This window comes from Heteronotia binoei, chromosome 20 (assembly GCF_032191835.1).
Source record: "Heteronotia binoei isolate CCM8104 ecotype False Entrance Well chromosome 20, APGP_CSIRO_Hbin_v1, whole genome shotgun sequence".
NCBI lineage: Eukaryota > Metazoa > Chordata > Lepidosauria > Squamata > Gekkonidae > Heteronotia > Heteronotia binoei.
Window position 1 is genome coordinate 7,445,902 of NC_083242.1, and position 13,862 is coordinate 7,459,763.

The 13,862-nt window shown below is 48.3% G+C and overlaps 1 protein-coding gene across 1 annotated transcript in view; it reads right to left on the reverse strand.

Annotated features, from left to right (window-relative positions):
* Nucleotides 1-1,093: 1,093 nt before the first annotated feature.
* Nucleotides 1,094-13,862, reverse strand: part of LOC132588584 (syntaxin-binding protein 4-like) — a 45,994-nt gene continuing 33,225 nt past the window's right edge. Inside the window, exons 3-10 of the mRNA XM_060261016.1 lie at nt 12,936-13,033; nt 11,535-11,631; nt 8,863-8,990; nt 7,021-7,113; nt 5,588-5,653; nt 3,261-3,449; nt 2,685-2,801; nt 1,094-1,138 (exon numbers count right to left, since the gene is read on the reverse strand). Coding sequence (XP_060116999.1) covers nt 1,094-1,138; nt 2,685-2,801; nt 3,261-3,449; nt 5,588-5,653; nt 7,021-7,113; nt 8,863-8,990; nt 11,535-11,631 — 735 coding nt within the window. The 5' untranslated portion in view covers nt 12,936-13,033. The remainder of the gene's footprint in view (nt 1,139-2,684; nt 2,802-3,260; nt 3,450-5,587; nt 5,654-7,020; nt 7,114-8,862; nt 8,991-11,534; nt 11,632-12,935; nt 13,034-13,862) is intronic.

The window sequence follows — 13,862 nt, forward strand, 5'->3', positions numbered from 1 at the left end:
GAAATCCCCTGTCTCAAATCCAGTGCTTCTTTTTTGTAGCGGGAACTCTTTTGCATATTAAGTCACGCACCCCTGATGTAGCCAATCTTCTTGGAGCTTACAGGAGGCCCTGTACGAAGAGCCCTGGAAGCTCTTGGAGGATTGGCTGCATCAGGGGTGTGTGGCCTAATAGGCAAAGGAGTTCCTGCTAAAAAAAAAAAAAAGCCCTGCTCAAATCCAAGTCAAAAAGAAAACGGAGGGGGTGGGGACTTAACCCAAAGAACCAGAAAGGTTAACAGCAAACCAAGCCGAGGGCCTATTGTGAAAATCAATATAGACAGCTTAAATATTATCAAAAATACATGTATTTATTATGGAATAATTAAAAGCATTTCTGGGGCCCAACATTAGCCTGATTACAAATTGATATCCCTGTGGAAAACAATGAGACCTGATCCGTTTCAGCCCCAAAAGGCCTTCTTCAAGCATACTGTATATACAGACAGGCTCACGATACAACTTTTAACTATTAAGTAATCAAATCCTGGAAGTTAAACAGGATTTCTGTATTTGGAAGGGAGACCCCCCCCCCCGAAGCAAGACTCTGCAGAGGAAGGCAATGGCCAACCACCTCTGCTTCTCCCTTCACAGCCCCTTGCTGGGGTTGCTCTCAGTTATAAGCTAAGCAGGGTCAGTACTTGGAAGGGAGACCACCAAGGAAGGCTCTGCAGAGGAAGGCAATGGCCAACCACCTTTGCTTCTCCCTTGCCTTGAAAGTTCCTTGCTGGGGTCACTATAAGTCTTGGAAGAGAGACCACCAAGGAAGGCTCTGCATAGGAAGGCAATGGCCAACCACCTTTGCTTCTCCCTTGCCTTGAAAGTTCCTTGCTGGGGTCACTATAAGTCTTGGAAGAGAGACCACCAAGGAAGGCTCTGCAGAGGAAGGCAATGGCCAATCACCTCTGCTTCTTCCCTTGCTTTGGAAGGCCCCTGCTGGGGAAACCTGTTGTCAGCTGTGACTTGACAGCATTTTACACACACATGCTTTCTTGAGTCAAAGCTCACCGCGTTGGTATAGCACATCATTCTTGAAAATGATTCCCAAAAACACATCTCACCTCTTCTCTGTACAGGAGGAGCTCAGGAGTTTATGGACGTTCTGGGGGTGAGAACAGAAAAACAAAGAAAATGATCTTCGTAAGAACAGAAAGTGAAAGGTCCAAAGCAGCAATAACTTGTTCCTCCTCCACAGGGGTGGGATTCTAGCGGGAGCTCCTTTGCATATCAGGCCACACACCCCCTGATGTAGCCAGTCCTCCAAGAGCTTACAAAAATAGCCTTGCAAGCTCTTGGAGGATTGGCTACATCAGGGGTGTGCGGCCTAATATGCAAAGGAGCTCCTGCTAGAATCCCACCCCTGCTCCTCCACAACCACCACCACTCCCAGCCACAGAGAGAATTTTTTTTTTTTGCTCAGTCAGATCAAGTGTGTGCAACTAATTCATGTTGTTGTCTTTTTATTTTTTTTTAAAGAACTGGCTGCCCTCTCTACCAATCCCAAGGAAGCTCTACCGCAAGCGATCCAGAGCAAAAAGTTGGCTTTTGCAAATCCATAAAAGCCTTTTAACTTGCAAAGACGAACACCCAAGGTACGCTCCAGCAGCTGTAAATTAAGTGCAGGGCGGAAGAGGTAAAAGGCAACCAGAGAAACCTTTTCAGTGTAGCATTTCCAGAGGCTTTTAGCAGATTCACCACCCGAAGCAGGGATGCCAGCCTCCAGGTGGGGCCTGGGGATGCCCCGGAATTACTGTTCATCTTGAGGCTACATTTTCTCTCAGTTCCCCTGGAGAACATGGATGCTGGACTCTGTGGCACTGTACCCCATTGTGGGTCTCTGCCCTCCCCAGACTCCATCCCCAAATCTCCAGGAATTTCCCAACCTGAAGCTGGTAACCCTACCACCCCACCTGCTGGTGCCTGTTGAGGCACCTGGTAACTCGAGCCCAGAGGTTAACCTTCTAAAGAAAGACGCCTGGGGGTGGGGGGCGGGCTGGCACACAACCTTGCCTGCAGGGCTTTTTTTGTAGCAGAAACTCCTTTGCACACCGCTGATGTAGCCAATCCTCCAAGAGCTTACAGTAGGCCCTGTACAAAGAGCCCTGTAAGCTCATGGAGGATTGGCTATATCGGGGGGAACGGGGGGGGGTGGAGCCTAATTTGCAAGGGAGTTCCTGCTACAAAAAAAGCCCCTGCTTGTCTGTAAACCACACCCTGGTGTGAGAAAATACCTCAGAACTACTTGGCTATGAGTCTCTGGCAATGTATAAACTCATGGCATTTCCTTAATTCCCTGATTTGGCCAAAGGACTACACCGGCAGTTCCCAAACTGTGTGTCAGAAGAGAGCGGGCAGAAGAGGGTGAGCTAGAATATGGGTCTTCAAGAGGGCTGAGGGCCAATTTGGGTCCGTGTGCTTTATAGGGGTACAGTTCCCAGAATCCCCTGGGGAGAAGGCATGATTCTGGAACCTGCAAAGTGCAGTGTGTAGCCGTGTCCTTAGAGCAAAGGATAATACCTTTCCCCTAACCAACCTCTGGCGCAGAAGAGCCCTTTCCCCACCCCACGTGCTGTCTAATAACCAATTGACCTGTTCTGGAGGTCAATAAAGGGGGTCAGAACACCCCACCACCGACTTCTGCCCTTCACCTGCACAAAGAGAAGAAGTCTTTTGTTGCAGATTTCCAGACGTTTCCTTGTGACCTCCGATTTCCTCAGCTGCCCATCCACCTGCGACAACCGCCTTTTCAGCTCTAGGAATTCGTTCTGATGGGAAAAGAGAAGACAAGGGGGGAGAAGTCGCAGAAGTTTTGGCTACAAGAAGGAGACAGCATACTAGAGTAACGATAGACTCAAAGAGCCGAGGGCATGAACAGGGGTGGAATTCTAGCAGGAGCTCCTTTGCATATTAGGCCACACACCCCTGATGTAGCCAATCCTCCAAGAGCTTATAAAAAAGAGTCTTATCAGCTCTTGGAGGATTGGCTACACCAAGGGGGTGTGGCCTAATATGCAAAGGAGCTCCTGCTAGAATTCCACTCCTGGGCATGAATTTTCGGAACCTTAAAAGACTTCCCCTATCCGCCCTCCTCCGAGACTTGAATCTCAAGAGTTCCCTTTGATTCAAAAAAGCAAACCAAACTTTAGATGGCCCTCAGTGACTCTCCCTCTCAGAGTTATCCCCGCAAAAACAGCTTTTGATGTCTCTTTCCTGCGCAGGCTCACCTCTACTTCGGAAGCCAGCCTGGCTTTCCTCCCCAAAAGCTGGGTTTTCAGCTCCACGATTTCGGCCTCCAGCAAGTGAATGACTTCCTCGTAATCCTGCTCGGCGCTGTGGGCTTGTCGCTGGGACACCTCGGCCACCTGCAGCTTGTTGTGCAGAGTTCGGTTCTCCGAGAGGAAGCCCAGGGCCTTCTGGGATGGGGAGGAGGAAACGTGAGTTGCCCGACTTGACTTAAGCCAGTAGTCCCTCTCAAAGTCATATTGTGAGTACAGGCATTTTTTTTTTTGAAGTTTCCCCATCTCAAGGGCTTGAGGTGGGTAGTAATTGGAGTTGCCAGCTTCTAGGTGCGGGCTGGAGATCTCCTACTATTACAACTGATCTCCAGGTGATTGGGAAGAAAATGGCCGCTTTGGAAGGAGAACTCTGTGGCTCTATACTCCACCGAAGTCCCTCCCCTCCCCAAAACCCGCCCTCTCCTGGCTCCACCCCACAAATCTCCAGGTATTTCCAATTTTCAAAAGTTGTATTGATTTCAAAAAGATTGAGGGCAGGGAATAGGGGGAGTAGAAAGCGCAATACATTTTGACCTTGTTCTGCATAAAATTTACTTTCAAAAAATACAAGCTTAGTTCTACAATACTTCCTTTACATGAATTGTCCCATATTGTGAAAAGGCGAAACAATTTTGGCAAATGATTCAGCAAGAGATTTCGAAAGTTTTGGGATATAATATTAAGAAGGCGCCAGACATTTTTTTGTTGGGATTACAAATGGAAGCATTTCAAAAACAAGATAGAACGATAATTTGGTATATGCTTTCAGCTGCACGGACTTTATATGCGCCAATGTGGAAGCAAGACAAAATACCAGAAATGTGGGAGTGGACTTTGAAAGTTATGCAATGGACAAGCTTACAAGCATCTTAATAGAACAAGACTTAGAGAAGTTTAAAGATGAGTGAGGAAAGTTTCAAAAGTATATTGAAAAACAATGGAACGTTAAAGGACATTTGGCGATCTTTGACAATGGTTAATCTCTAAAGAAACTTTATATGGATTACAGTAAACAAAATGAGATTATTGGATTATATCTTTTTCATTTCTTTGTGAATGACTGAAAAGGACTACTATGAAGATGGATTGCAATTATAACCTATGGTTTTTTCTTTGTGAAGTTTTTTTTTTATTATGAAGGAAGATTCTTTAATAGATTGAGTTTATTACCTTTTAACAAATTAAATAAAATAGTAATAGGGAATGGTTTGCTAACGGGGTTGGCACTACCGGGGGTCACCAAAAGGGGGGAGGGATGGAGAAAATGTAATGTATGTGTATTAACTTTTAACAGCAAATGATAATATGCTATTATAATATATTACATTATAATAAAGTGTTTTAAACAGGATGAATTGTCCCATAATAATAATAATAATACTTTTTATTTATATCCCGCCCTCCCCGCCAAAGCAGGCTTAGGGCGGCTCACAACATGTAAATGCAATGTACAATAAAACCATATGTGATAGTTACAATTACAATTATAAAATCATCCTTAAAACAGTAAAACAACTTGTATTAAAATTAACATTATGGTGCTATGGCTAAGGTCTTCTAAAGAATTCAGTGACTAGAATATAAAACATAACCAGCGAGCCTTTCTTGGCTCATATTATTATGTCTAAACTAAACATCATCCACATTTTAAATTTTTATAGCATAAATCTATTGTTAAAATTGTCTATTAGTTTTGACAATTCTAGTAAAGGCAATTTTATAATATAAAATACAGGGGGGGGGGGGGCGGGAAGGAGAAATAAGTTCACGCCAGAGAATCTTAAGGGTCTTGACTGTCTAACCAGGCATAAAATTTCATCCAATATTTTCTTGCTTCTTCTTTAGATTTCCCAGCCAACAGCTGGGATAGAAAGTTCAGCTCTGATCTCCAGGTATTTCCAAGCCCAGATCTTCCCAAGCCCAGAGCTAGACACAAGATTTATCTGATTTTTTTTTTTTTGTTAGTCCCTTCTCTTACTCATGGAGCTCAAGAGGTTAATAAATTAATAACAACATTTTTTAAAAAAAAAACCCAAATCTTATAATCACGGTTTAGAACTACTTTATATTAAATGCAGTCCTAAATAAAACTCTTCTTCAGCTGCCTCATCTCTCAGGTCAGATTTTAGACTGTTGACTCCTTGAAGCAAGGACTGGTCTTTTATGGTACTCCAGAAAGCTCCATTTGGTAAAAGCTCCATGAGGTAATAACCATCTTCAAAAACAGGCACGGAGCTCAAGAGCCGAATCTGACCCGACTAGCCCCTTCCCCTCACCTGGTTAAGACTCTGAAGCTCGTCTTCCATGGACTTCTTGCTGCTTTCTACTTCCTTCAAGAGAGTCTGGGCAGAAAAGATTGAAACAACACCCTCTGTTTAGGTCAGGCGTAGCCAAACTTGCTTAATGTAAGGGGCACATAGAATAAATGTCAGATGTTTGAGAGCCGCAAGACATGAATGTCAGATGTTTGAGAGAAGGGAGGGAGGGAGGAAATAGATGGGCAGGGAGAGAGAAGTAGAAAGAAAGCAACTTTAACTCCAAATTTCTTCTCTAAGTCAGCCAATGGGGTCGTGGGAGCTTTAAGAGTCACACAAAATGTGTGAAAGAGCCACATGTGGCTCCCGAGCCACAGTTTGGCCACCCCTGGTTTAGGTCATCTTCTCTGAACAGACATGTCAAGGCCAGCTTCAACCTAACCTCGCTGGATTGTTGTGAGGATAAAACCAAGAAGGTAGAACTGGGTACATCACCCTCTGAGCTCTGCGTTCTAGCAGAGGACTGTCTGTTGGATAGGTGAGAGCCAACGTGGTGTAGTGGTTAAGAGCAGCAGACTTTAATCTGGAGAACCAGATTTGATTCCTCACTCCTCCACATGCAGCCAGCAGGGTGACTTGGGACAGTCACAGTTCTCTCAGAATTCTTTCAGCACTGAAAAAACAAGTCTAGCTCGCCACCTAATGGTGTGTAATGCTAAAAGAACAGGGGTGTCAAACATGTGGCTCGGGGGCCTAGTTGCATGGGCTCCTATCAGGTCCCCATGCAACTGGCTGTCATTTACTTCCTTCTCCCTATCTCTTGCTTCCTTCTGCATCACAGCTTGCTTTGCCAGGCTCTCTCAATCACACACCAGAGCTACTGAGCCAAGCCTCTCTTTCTTCTATTGGCTGAGGCTCCTCCCCCTCCTGGTTCCCTGGGGAAGGAAGGAAAGAGCCAGAGCTTCCTTTGCCCAGTTCCCTGGATTGCATAGGAGAAGTACAAAGAAAGCACCTTTAAGACCAAGCGCTTCTTTAAGCATGTTTTTATTTTTTTTAATAAAATATTGAATTGCGTTTGCCTGTGTCCTTTATTAAGCTTATATCTCTGCTAACTAATCTTAAATAGGTACACTGATAGGTACACTAAATAGGTACACTGATGAGACGAGGTCTCATTTATGTCAGATCTGGCCCTCATAACAAATGAGTTCGACACCCCCGAGCTAGAACTTCCAGCTGCCAGCCAATCTTTGGATCTCTCGGCTCTACTACAGACGCTGCCATATGATAATTATTAATTAACTATTATTGTTGGTTAGGCAGATTGTACTGGGGCTTCACTGGAGACTGGAGGTCCCTATTCTGCCGTGACTCGTGCTTCAGGATCTCACAATCTGGGCCACCGTGACAGATGGCCCACAGTCTGCCTGCGTTATCCCAAGCGAGACCCTCACCTTTAGCCGCCGGACTTCCTGCCGCAGCTCCATCATCTCCAACTGCAGCTGCTCCAGCTCTTCGCTGTCGTTGCAGCTGACCGAGTCGAACGTCTGAAAGAAGGATCAGGTGCGCCAGTGAGGACAGTGCGCTTGCAAGGTAGCGGGTTAGTAGGCCATGCTCAGCGACGCTCTTTGAAGATCTCTCGACAGGCCCTCGAAGCGACGCTTAGCCGTCGTAACCCGCTAAAACAGTTTTGCGACACAAAGATCGCTAATCTGAAGAGCGTATTTTTTGTATTTCACAGTGATTGAGTCTCCGGGCCCTGAGATTGTTAGCAAGAGATACAGGCGTGCGGCTTTTCCACAGCGTTATCAGAGCAGAAGTGGTTGGCTCGTACAGCCGAGGATTATATCTGGGGCAGATTTGCTACGGTTCTAAGCCATCCCCTCGAGGTGAGGAAACAGCTTGAAAGGATTCGCTGGGGCATATCTTTCCCGCTCAGCATTAGGGAACTTTTCTCCCCTTAAACTCTTTGACGCCCGTGAAATCTGATGGTGGGGTGGTTTCTACCTTTTTTGCTATGTTTTGTTGACGGAAGAACTGGCTTATGCCAGAATTAGGAACGAACGGCAATTGCTGAAAGCACTGTCTTCCTTTCTCCCTGGTATTATTTCTAAAGATAAACGTGTGATGTGCTATTATAGCATGGGAAATCTCCTTGCTGTTGGCAGAAGAAGCCAAGGAAATGGAGTAGAAGCGTGGAGGGGAGAATTCACACCACGTAGGGTTGCCAGCTCTCAGAGATTTGGGGATGGAGCCTGGGGAGGACAGTAGGGCACAATGCCCGAGACTCCACCCTCCAAAGCAGCCCTTTTCCCCAGGAAAACTGATCTCTGTTGCCTGGCGTTCACTCGTAAAAGCGGGAGATCTCCAGGCCCCACGTGAAGGCCTGCAGCCCTATTTCTCCAGGGGAACTGATCTCTGCTGTCTGGAGATGAGCTGTAATTCCAGGGAATCCCCAGGCCCCACCTGGAGGCTGGCTTCCCTTGGCTGTACCTGGGAATGATTGATAGGCCTCCTTTTTAAAGAATGTGTTTCTTTATACTTATTGACATGTTACGAATTCTTTATTGCTATCGTTCTCCTAAATTATTCTGCGTTGTGCTCATGATCTAGGTTTCCGTCCCCTCCTTTGGATTCCTATTGGAAATACTGCCTGAAATGTTGTAATGGATGAGTTACGTCGAACTTGTTTAAGTGCCTTTATGGGTTGAAAGAGCAGTGTTTATTGAGTACTTATATTTATGAGATTTTGAGGCCGGCTTAACATAGAACCTTGGTTCTCTCCTGATCTACTTATCTGTAATTTCTCTTGGGTTGCCAACCTCCCGGTGGGGCCTAGCAATTGTCTGCTATTACAGTGAATCTCCAGATGACAGCGATTAGTTTCCCTAGATAAAAATGGCTGCTTTGGAGGGCGAACTCTGCAGCATTGTCCCCTGCTGAGGCCCCTCCCTTCCGTAAGCTCCACCCTCTCCCCAGACTCAGCCCCCAAACCTCCAGACATTTCCCCGCTCAGCATAAGGAACCCTCTTTGCAAACACACACACACAGAGCTAAACTCAGGGCTTTTTCTTTGCAGCAGGAGCTCCTTTGCGCATTAGGCCACACACCCCTGATGTAGCCAATCCTCCTGGAGTTTAGAGTAGACCCTGTAATAAGAGCCCTGTAAGCTCTTGGAGGGTTGGCTGTATCAGGAGGGTGTGGCCTAATATGCAAAGGAGCTCCTGCTACCCAGAAAGCCCTGGCTAGGTGGTAAGGGAAAAGGAACTGGGAGGGGGGGCTGCGGGGGAGCTCACCAGAGAATGGAAAGCCGAGGTGTCCAAGAGCATGGCCACTTCGTGTTGAGTGAAGAGCACCGAGTTGGAATCAAGGCCGGCCTCCTCCAGCTCTTCTGGAAACAGGTCCCTGAGCGCATGGAGGACATCTGTTGTGAGGAAAGGAAGAGAAAAAGAGAAGCCACGGAGAGTGATTCCTTAAGGCGCAGCAGCATTGCAAATGGCAGTTCATGCGTCCCGAAGAAACCAACACTTGTTTGGGAGAAGAGTGAGCCAGGAAGGACACCTGCTAGCTTGGAAGCAATGGCAGGAACTCCTGTCTGGTTTTTAATCATCATGAATAAACCCTGGTTTGTTGGTGAGATTGGGTTATTATACCCACTGTGCCCAGCCTGGCGTCATCCCAGGCAAAGCTGTTCTTCCCTACCTGCAAATGTGTCCTTTTTCCCGATTCTGCAACCTGCAAATGTGTCCTTTTTTCTGATTCTACAACCTGCAAATGTGTCCTTTTTTCCGATTCTGCAACCTGCAAATGTGTCCTTTTTTCCGATTCTGCAACCTGCAAATGTGTCCTGTACGAAGACCCCGTACAGTTTCCAAGGCAAGAGGTGTTCAGAGGTGGATTTGCCCCTGCCTCTGCATTGCGACCCTGGACTTCCTTGGTGCTCTCCCACCCAAGTACTAAGCAGGGCTGACCTTCTCAGCTACTGAGATCTGATGAGATGGGGCTACCCAGGCCAACCACCTCCCCCACGCAAGCTCCCCCAAATGTGAATGAAAAGTTAAGCCTCAAAGAGAACTCTTTCCAGAGCCAGCACTAGAGGGCAGCAACTCCCTGCTCTTCACTCGCTTCAGAGACGATGCAAGCTGCTCTTTCTTTTTGTTTCAACCCAGGTCCATCACAAACTACCCTTGACAAGAGATTTCCCCCCATTTTAGACCAGGGGTGGCCAAACTTGCTTAATGTAAGAGTATACATAGAATAAATGGCAGATGTTTGAGAGCCGGAAGGAAGGAAGGAGGGAGGAAGGAGGGGAAGGAGGAAGGAAAGAAGGAAGGAAGGAGAGAAGGAGGGAGGAAGGAGGAGGGAAGGAGGAAGAAGGGAAGGAAGGAAGGAGAGAAGGAGGAAAGAGGGAAGGAAGGAAGGAGAGAAGGAGGCAGGAAGGAGGAGGGAAGGAGGAAGAAGGGAAGGAAGGAAGGAGAGAAGGAGGGAGGAAGGAGGAGGGAAGGAGGAAGAAGGGAAGGAAGGAAGGAGAGAAGGAGGCAGGAAGGAGGGGGAGGGAGGAAGGAGGGAAGGAAGGAAGGAGAGAAGGAGGAAAGAGGGAAGGAAGGAAGGAGAGAAGGAGGGAGGAAGGAGGAGGGAAGGAGGAAGAAGGGAAGGAAGGAAGGAGAGAAGGAGGGAGGAAGGAGGAGGGAAGGAGAGAAGGAGGCAGGAAGGAGGAGGGAAGGAGGAAGAAGGGAAGGAAGGAAGGAGAGAAGGAGGGAGGAAGGAGGAGGGAAGGAGGAAGCAGGGAAGGAAGGAAGGAGAGAAGGAGGCAGGAAGGAGGGGGGAGGGAGGAAGGAGGGAAGGAAGGAGGAAAGGAAGGAGGGAGGGAAGGAAGGAAGGAGAGAAGGAGGAAAGAGGGAAGGAAGGAAGGAGAGAAGGAGGCAGGAAGGAGGAGGGAAGTAGGAAGAAGGGAAGGAAGGAGAGAAGCAGGCAGGAAGGAGGGGGGAGGGAGGAAGGAGGGAAGGAAGGAGAGAAGGATGGAGAAAGGAGGGGGAGGGAGGAAGGAGGGAAGGAAGGAGGGAAGGAAGGAGAGAAGGAGGCAGGAGGGAAGGAAGGAGGGAGAGAAGGAAGGAGAGAAGGAGGAGAAAGGAGGGGGAGGGAGGAAGGAGGGAAGGAAGGAGGGAGGGAGGAAAGGAAGGAGAGAAGGAAGGAAGGATAGGAGGGAAGGAAGGAGAGAAGGAGGGGGAGGGAGGGAGGGAGGAAGGACTCTGGATATGCTTTATGAACTCAGTGCTGTAACGTAACTTCACAACTCAAGTTTAGGTAAAAAGGAAAATATACAAAAGCCTAACAAACAGGCTAAGAAAACTATTTAAACAAATCAGTACACTGTGAACTCTGGATATGCTGTATGAACTCCATGCGGTTAACGTAAATTCACAACTCAAGTGTAAATGAGAAAGAAAATATACGAAAGCCAAACAAATAGGCTAGGATAAACATTGTATTAGAATCATAACTCGTTCAAATAATACACACCGTTCAATTTCTTGGATGTTTAAGTATTCTTTATCATTAATAATTTCATAAATATAGTGTATTAGCGTTGAATGCATTTATACGCTGTGCTTTAGAAGTTTTTGATCCCCTCCCAGCTGGTGGCAGTGGACGTAGAGGAATGAATGAATGAGAGTGGGAGGGAGGCCCAGCTGACGTTGCAGTGGCAAGTTTATGTCTCTTCCGACGTGTCCCGGAAGTGATATCACCACGCAGACGCATTGGGCCAATGCTCTGGTATTTGGGCCAAAACTTTATGGTAAATTTGGCTTCTACCACAGAGTTTTTGCCCAAATACCATAGTATCATCTTGATGTCATTTCGGAAGTTGATTGGCTTGTTTGTTGCCCGATAGCCAGCATTCAAGGATGCTTCTGCCCAGGTCTCTCCACCAAGTCCCCAAAGCCAGGTCAGCTACCCTTGGACTCACCTCCATAGGCCACTGTGCCCTGGGAGTCTGTCGTCACGCTCTGCCTCAGCTGCCTCTTCTTCTCCTCACTCACATCAAGGCCCAGGTATTGCAGCATCTTTCAGCAGGTGAGGGACAAACCGTGCCGTTCACGTTGGGGCGGGGGGAAGCAGAGAAACAAGAAGAAAAGGTGACAAAATGTTGATGTTTGCGCCCACTGGTTTGTGGCTTTGTAATCTCTGTTACCTCTTTGTGCTCTCTTCCCTTCATAAGAACACGTGAAGCCATGTCAGAACAGGCCAAAGACCCATCCAGTCCAACACTCCATGTCACATATTAGCCAAACCCCAGGGGGCATCGGGAGGTCCACCAGCAGGGAAGACCTCCCACTGTTGCCAAGATTCAAGAAGACAGGGCATCACTGCTCCAGGCTTAAGAGAACATTAGAGAAGCCATGTTGGATCAGGCCAGTGGCTCATCCAGTCCAACACTCTGTGTCACATAAGAACATAAGAGAAGCCCTGTTGGATCAGGCCAGTGGCTCATCCAGTCCAACACTTTGTGTCGCACTGTGGCCAAAACCCAGAAACTATCAGGAGGTCCACCAGCAGGGTCAGAACTCCAGAAACTCTAGTACTGTTGCCGTCCCCTGAGCACCAAGAATACAAAGCATCGCTGCCCCAGACATAAGAACATTAGAGAAGCCATGTTGGATCAGGCCAGTGGCCCATCCAGTCCAACACTCTGTCACACAGTGGCCAAAACCCAAGGGCCATCAGAAGGTCCACCAGTGGGGGCCAGAACTCTAGGGACCCTCCCACTGTTGCCCCCTCCTCAAGCACCAAGAGACAGAGCATCACTGCTCCAGACATAGAACACAAGAGGAGCCATGTTGGATCAGGCCAATGGCCCATCCAGTCCCACACTCTGTGTCACACAGTGGCCAAAACCCAGGGGCCATCAGAATTCCAGAAGCCCTCCCACTGTGGCTCCCCAAGCACCAAGAAGATGGAACATCACTGCCCCAAGGAACTTATAGAGACACTCATGGCTCTCTTGGAGTTGGCAGCTTGAGTTGATGAAGTGCTGGAGAACTTGCGAGTGGAATCTGTGGCGGGCAGGGTTTGAAGAGGGGAGGGGCTTCAGTTCACCTTCCAAAATGCCCATTTCTCTCCATGGGAAGTGATCGCTGTTCCCCGGAGATCAGCTACAATCCCAGGAGATCTCCAGCTATCACCTGAAAGTTCATAACCCAAGCTCTCTGCTGCCCTGTTTTGTCCTCAGCCCATCTTTAAGCAGACTAGCCCAAGGTCTCCCAGAGCATTCAAGCCAGGTCTCTCTGCATCTGCTCTGGGGCTCCTAAATGCCAAATGCTGACGGCGGGGGGGGGGGGGGGATAAAGGGCTGTCATGTTTGACTCACCAGATCAATTTTCCCATCCTTCAGACGGACGTGGGGATCCAGGGCCACTTTGGGCTTGCTGGCCGGAGCCACTCGCTGGTTGGAAGGGGACGGGGGACCTAAGAGGGAAGAAGCAAGAACTCATTTTAGAAAGGTGCGAGGGAGGGAGGAGGGAGGGAGAGAGAGAGGGAGAGAGACGGAGAGAGAGAGAGAGAGAGAGGGAGAGAGAGAGGAGAGAGGGAGAAAGAAAGAAAGAAGAAAGAAAGAAAGAAAGAAAGAAAGAAGAAGAAAGAAAGAAAGAAAGAAAGAAAGAAAGAAAGAAAGAAGAAGGGAACGAGGGAGGGAGGGAAGAGGGAGGAAGGAAGGAGGGAAGGATGGAGGAAGGAAGGAGGGAGGGAGGGAAGGAGGGAGGGAAGGAGGGAGGAAGGAGGAAGGAAGGAGGGAGGGAGGAAGGAGGCAGGAAGGAAGGAGGGAGGAAGGAGGGAAGGAGGAGGGAAGGAAGGAAGGAGGGAGGGAAGGAGGCAGGAAGGAGGAAGGAAAGGGAGGGAGGGAAGGAGGGGGGGAGGAAGGAGGGAGGGAGGGAAGGAGGAGGAAGGAAGTAGGAGGAAGGAGGGAGGGAGGAAGGAGGGAGGAAGGAAGGAGGGAGGGAGGAAGGGGGAAGGAAGGAAGGAGGGAGGAAGGAGGGAGGTAGAGGGAGGGAAGGAAGGAAGGAGGGAGGAGGGAAGGAGGCAGGAAGGAAGGAGGGAGGGAAGGAAGGAGGGAAGGAGGCAGGAAGGAAGGAGGGAAGGAAGGAGGGAAGGAAGGAGGGAGGGAAGGAAGGAGGCAGGAAGGGAAGGAGGGAAGGAGGGAGGAAGGAAGTAGGGAGGAAGGAGGGAGGAAGGAAGGAAGGAAGGAAGGAAGGAAGGAAGGAAGGAAGGAAGGAAGGAAGGAAGGAAGGAAGGAAGGAAG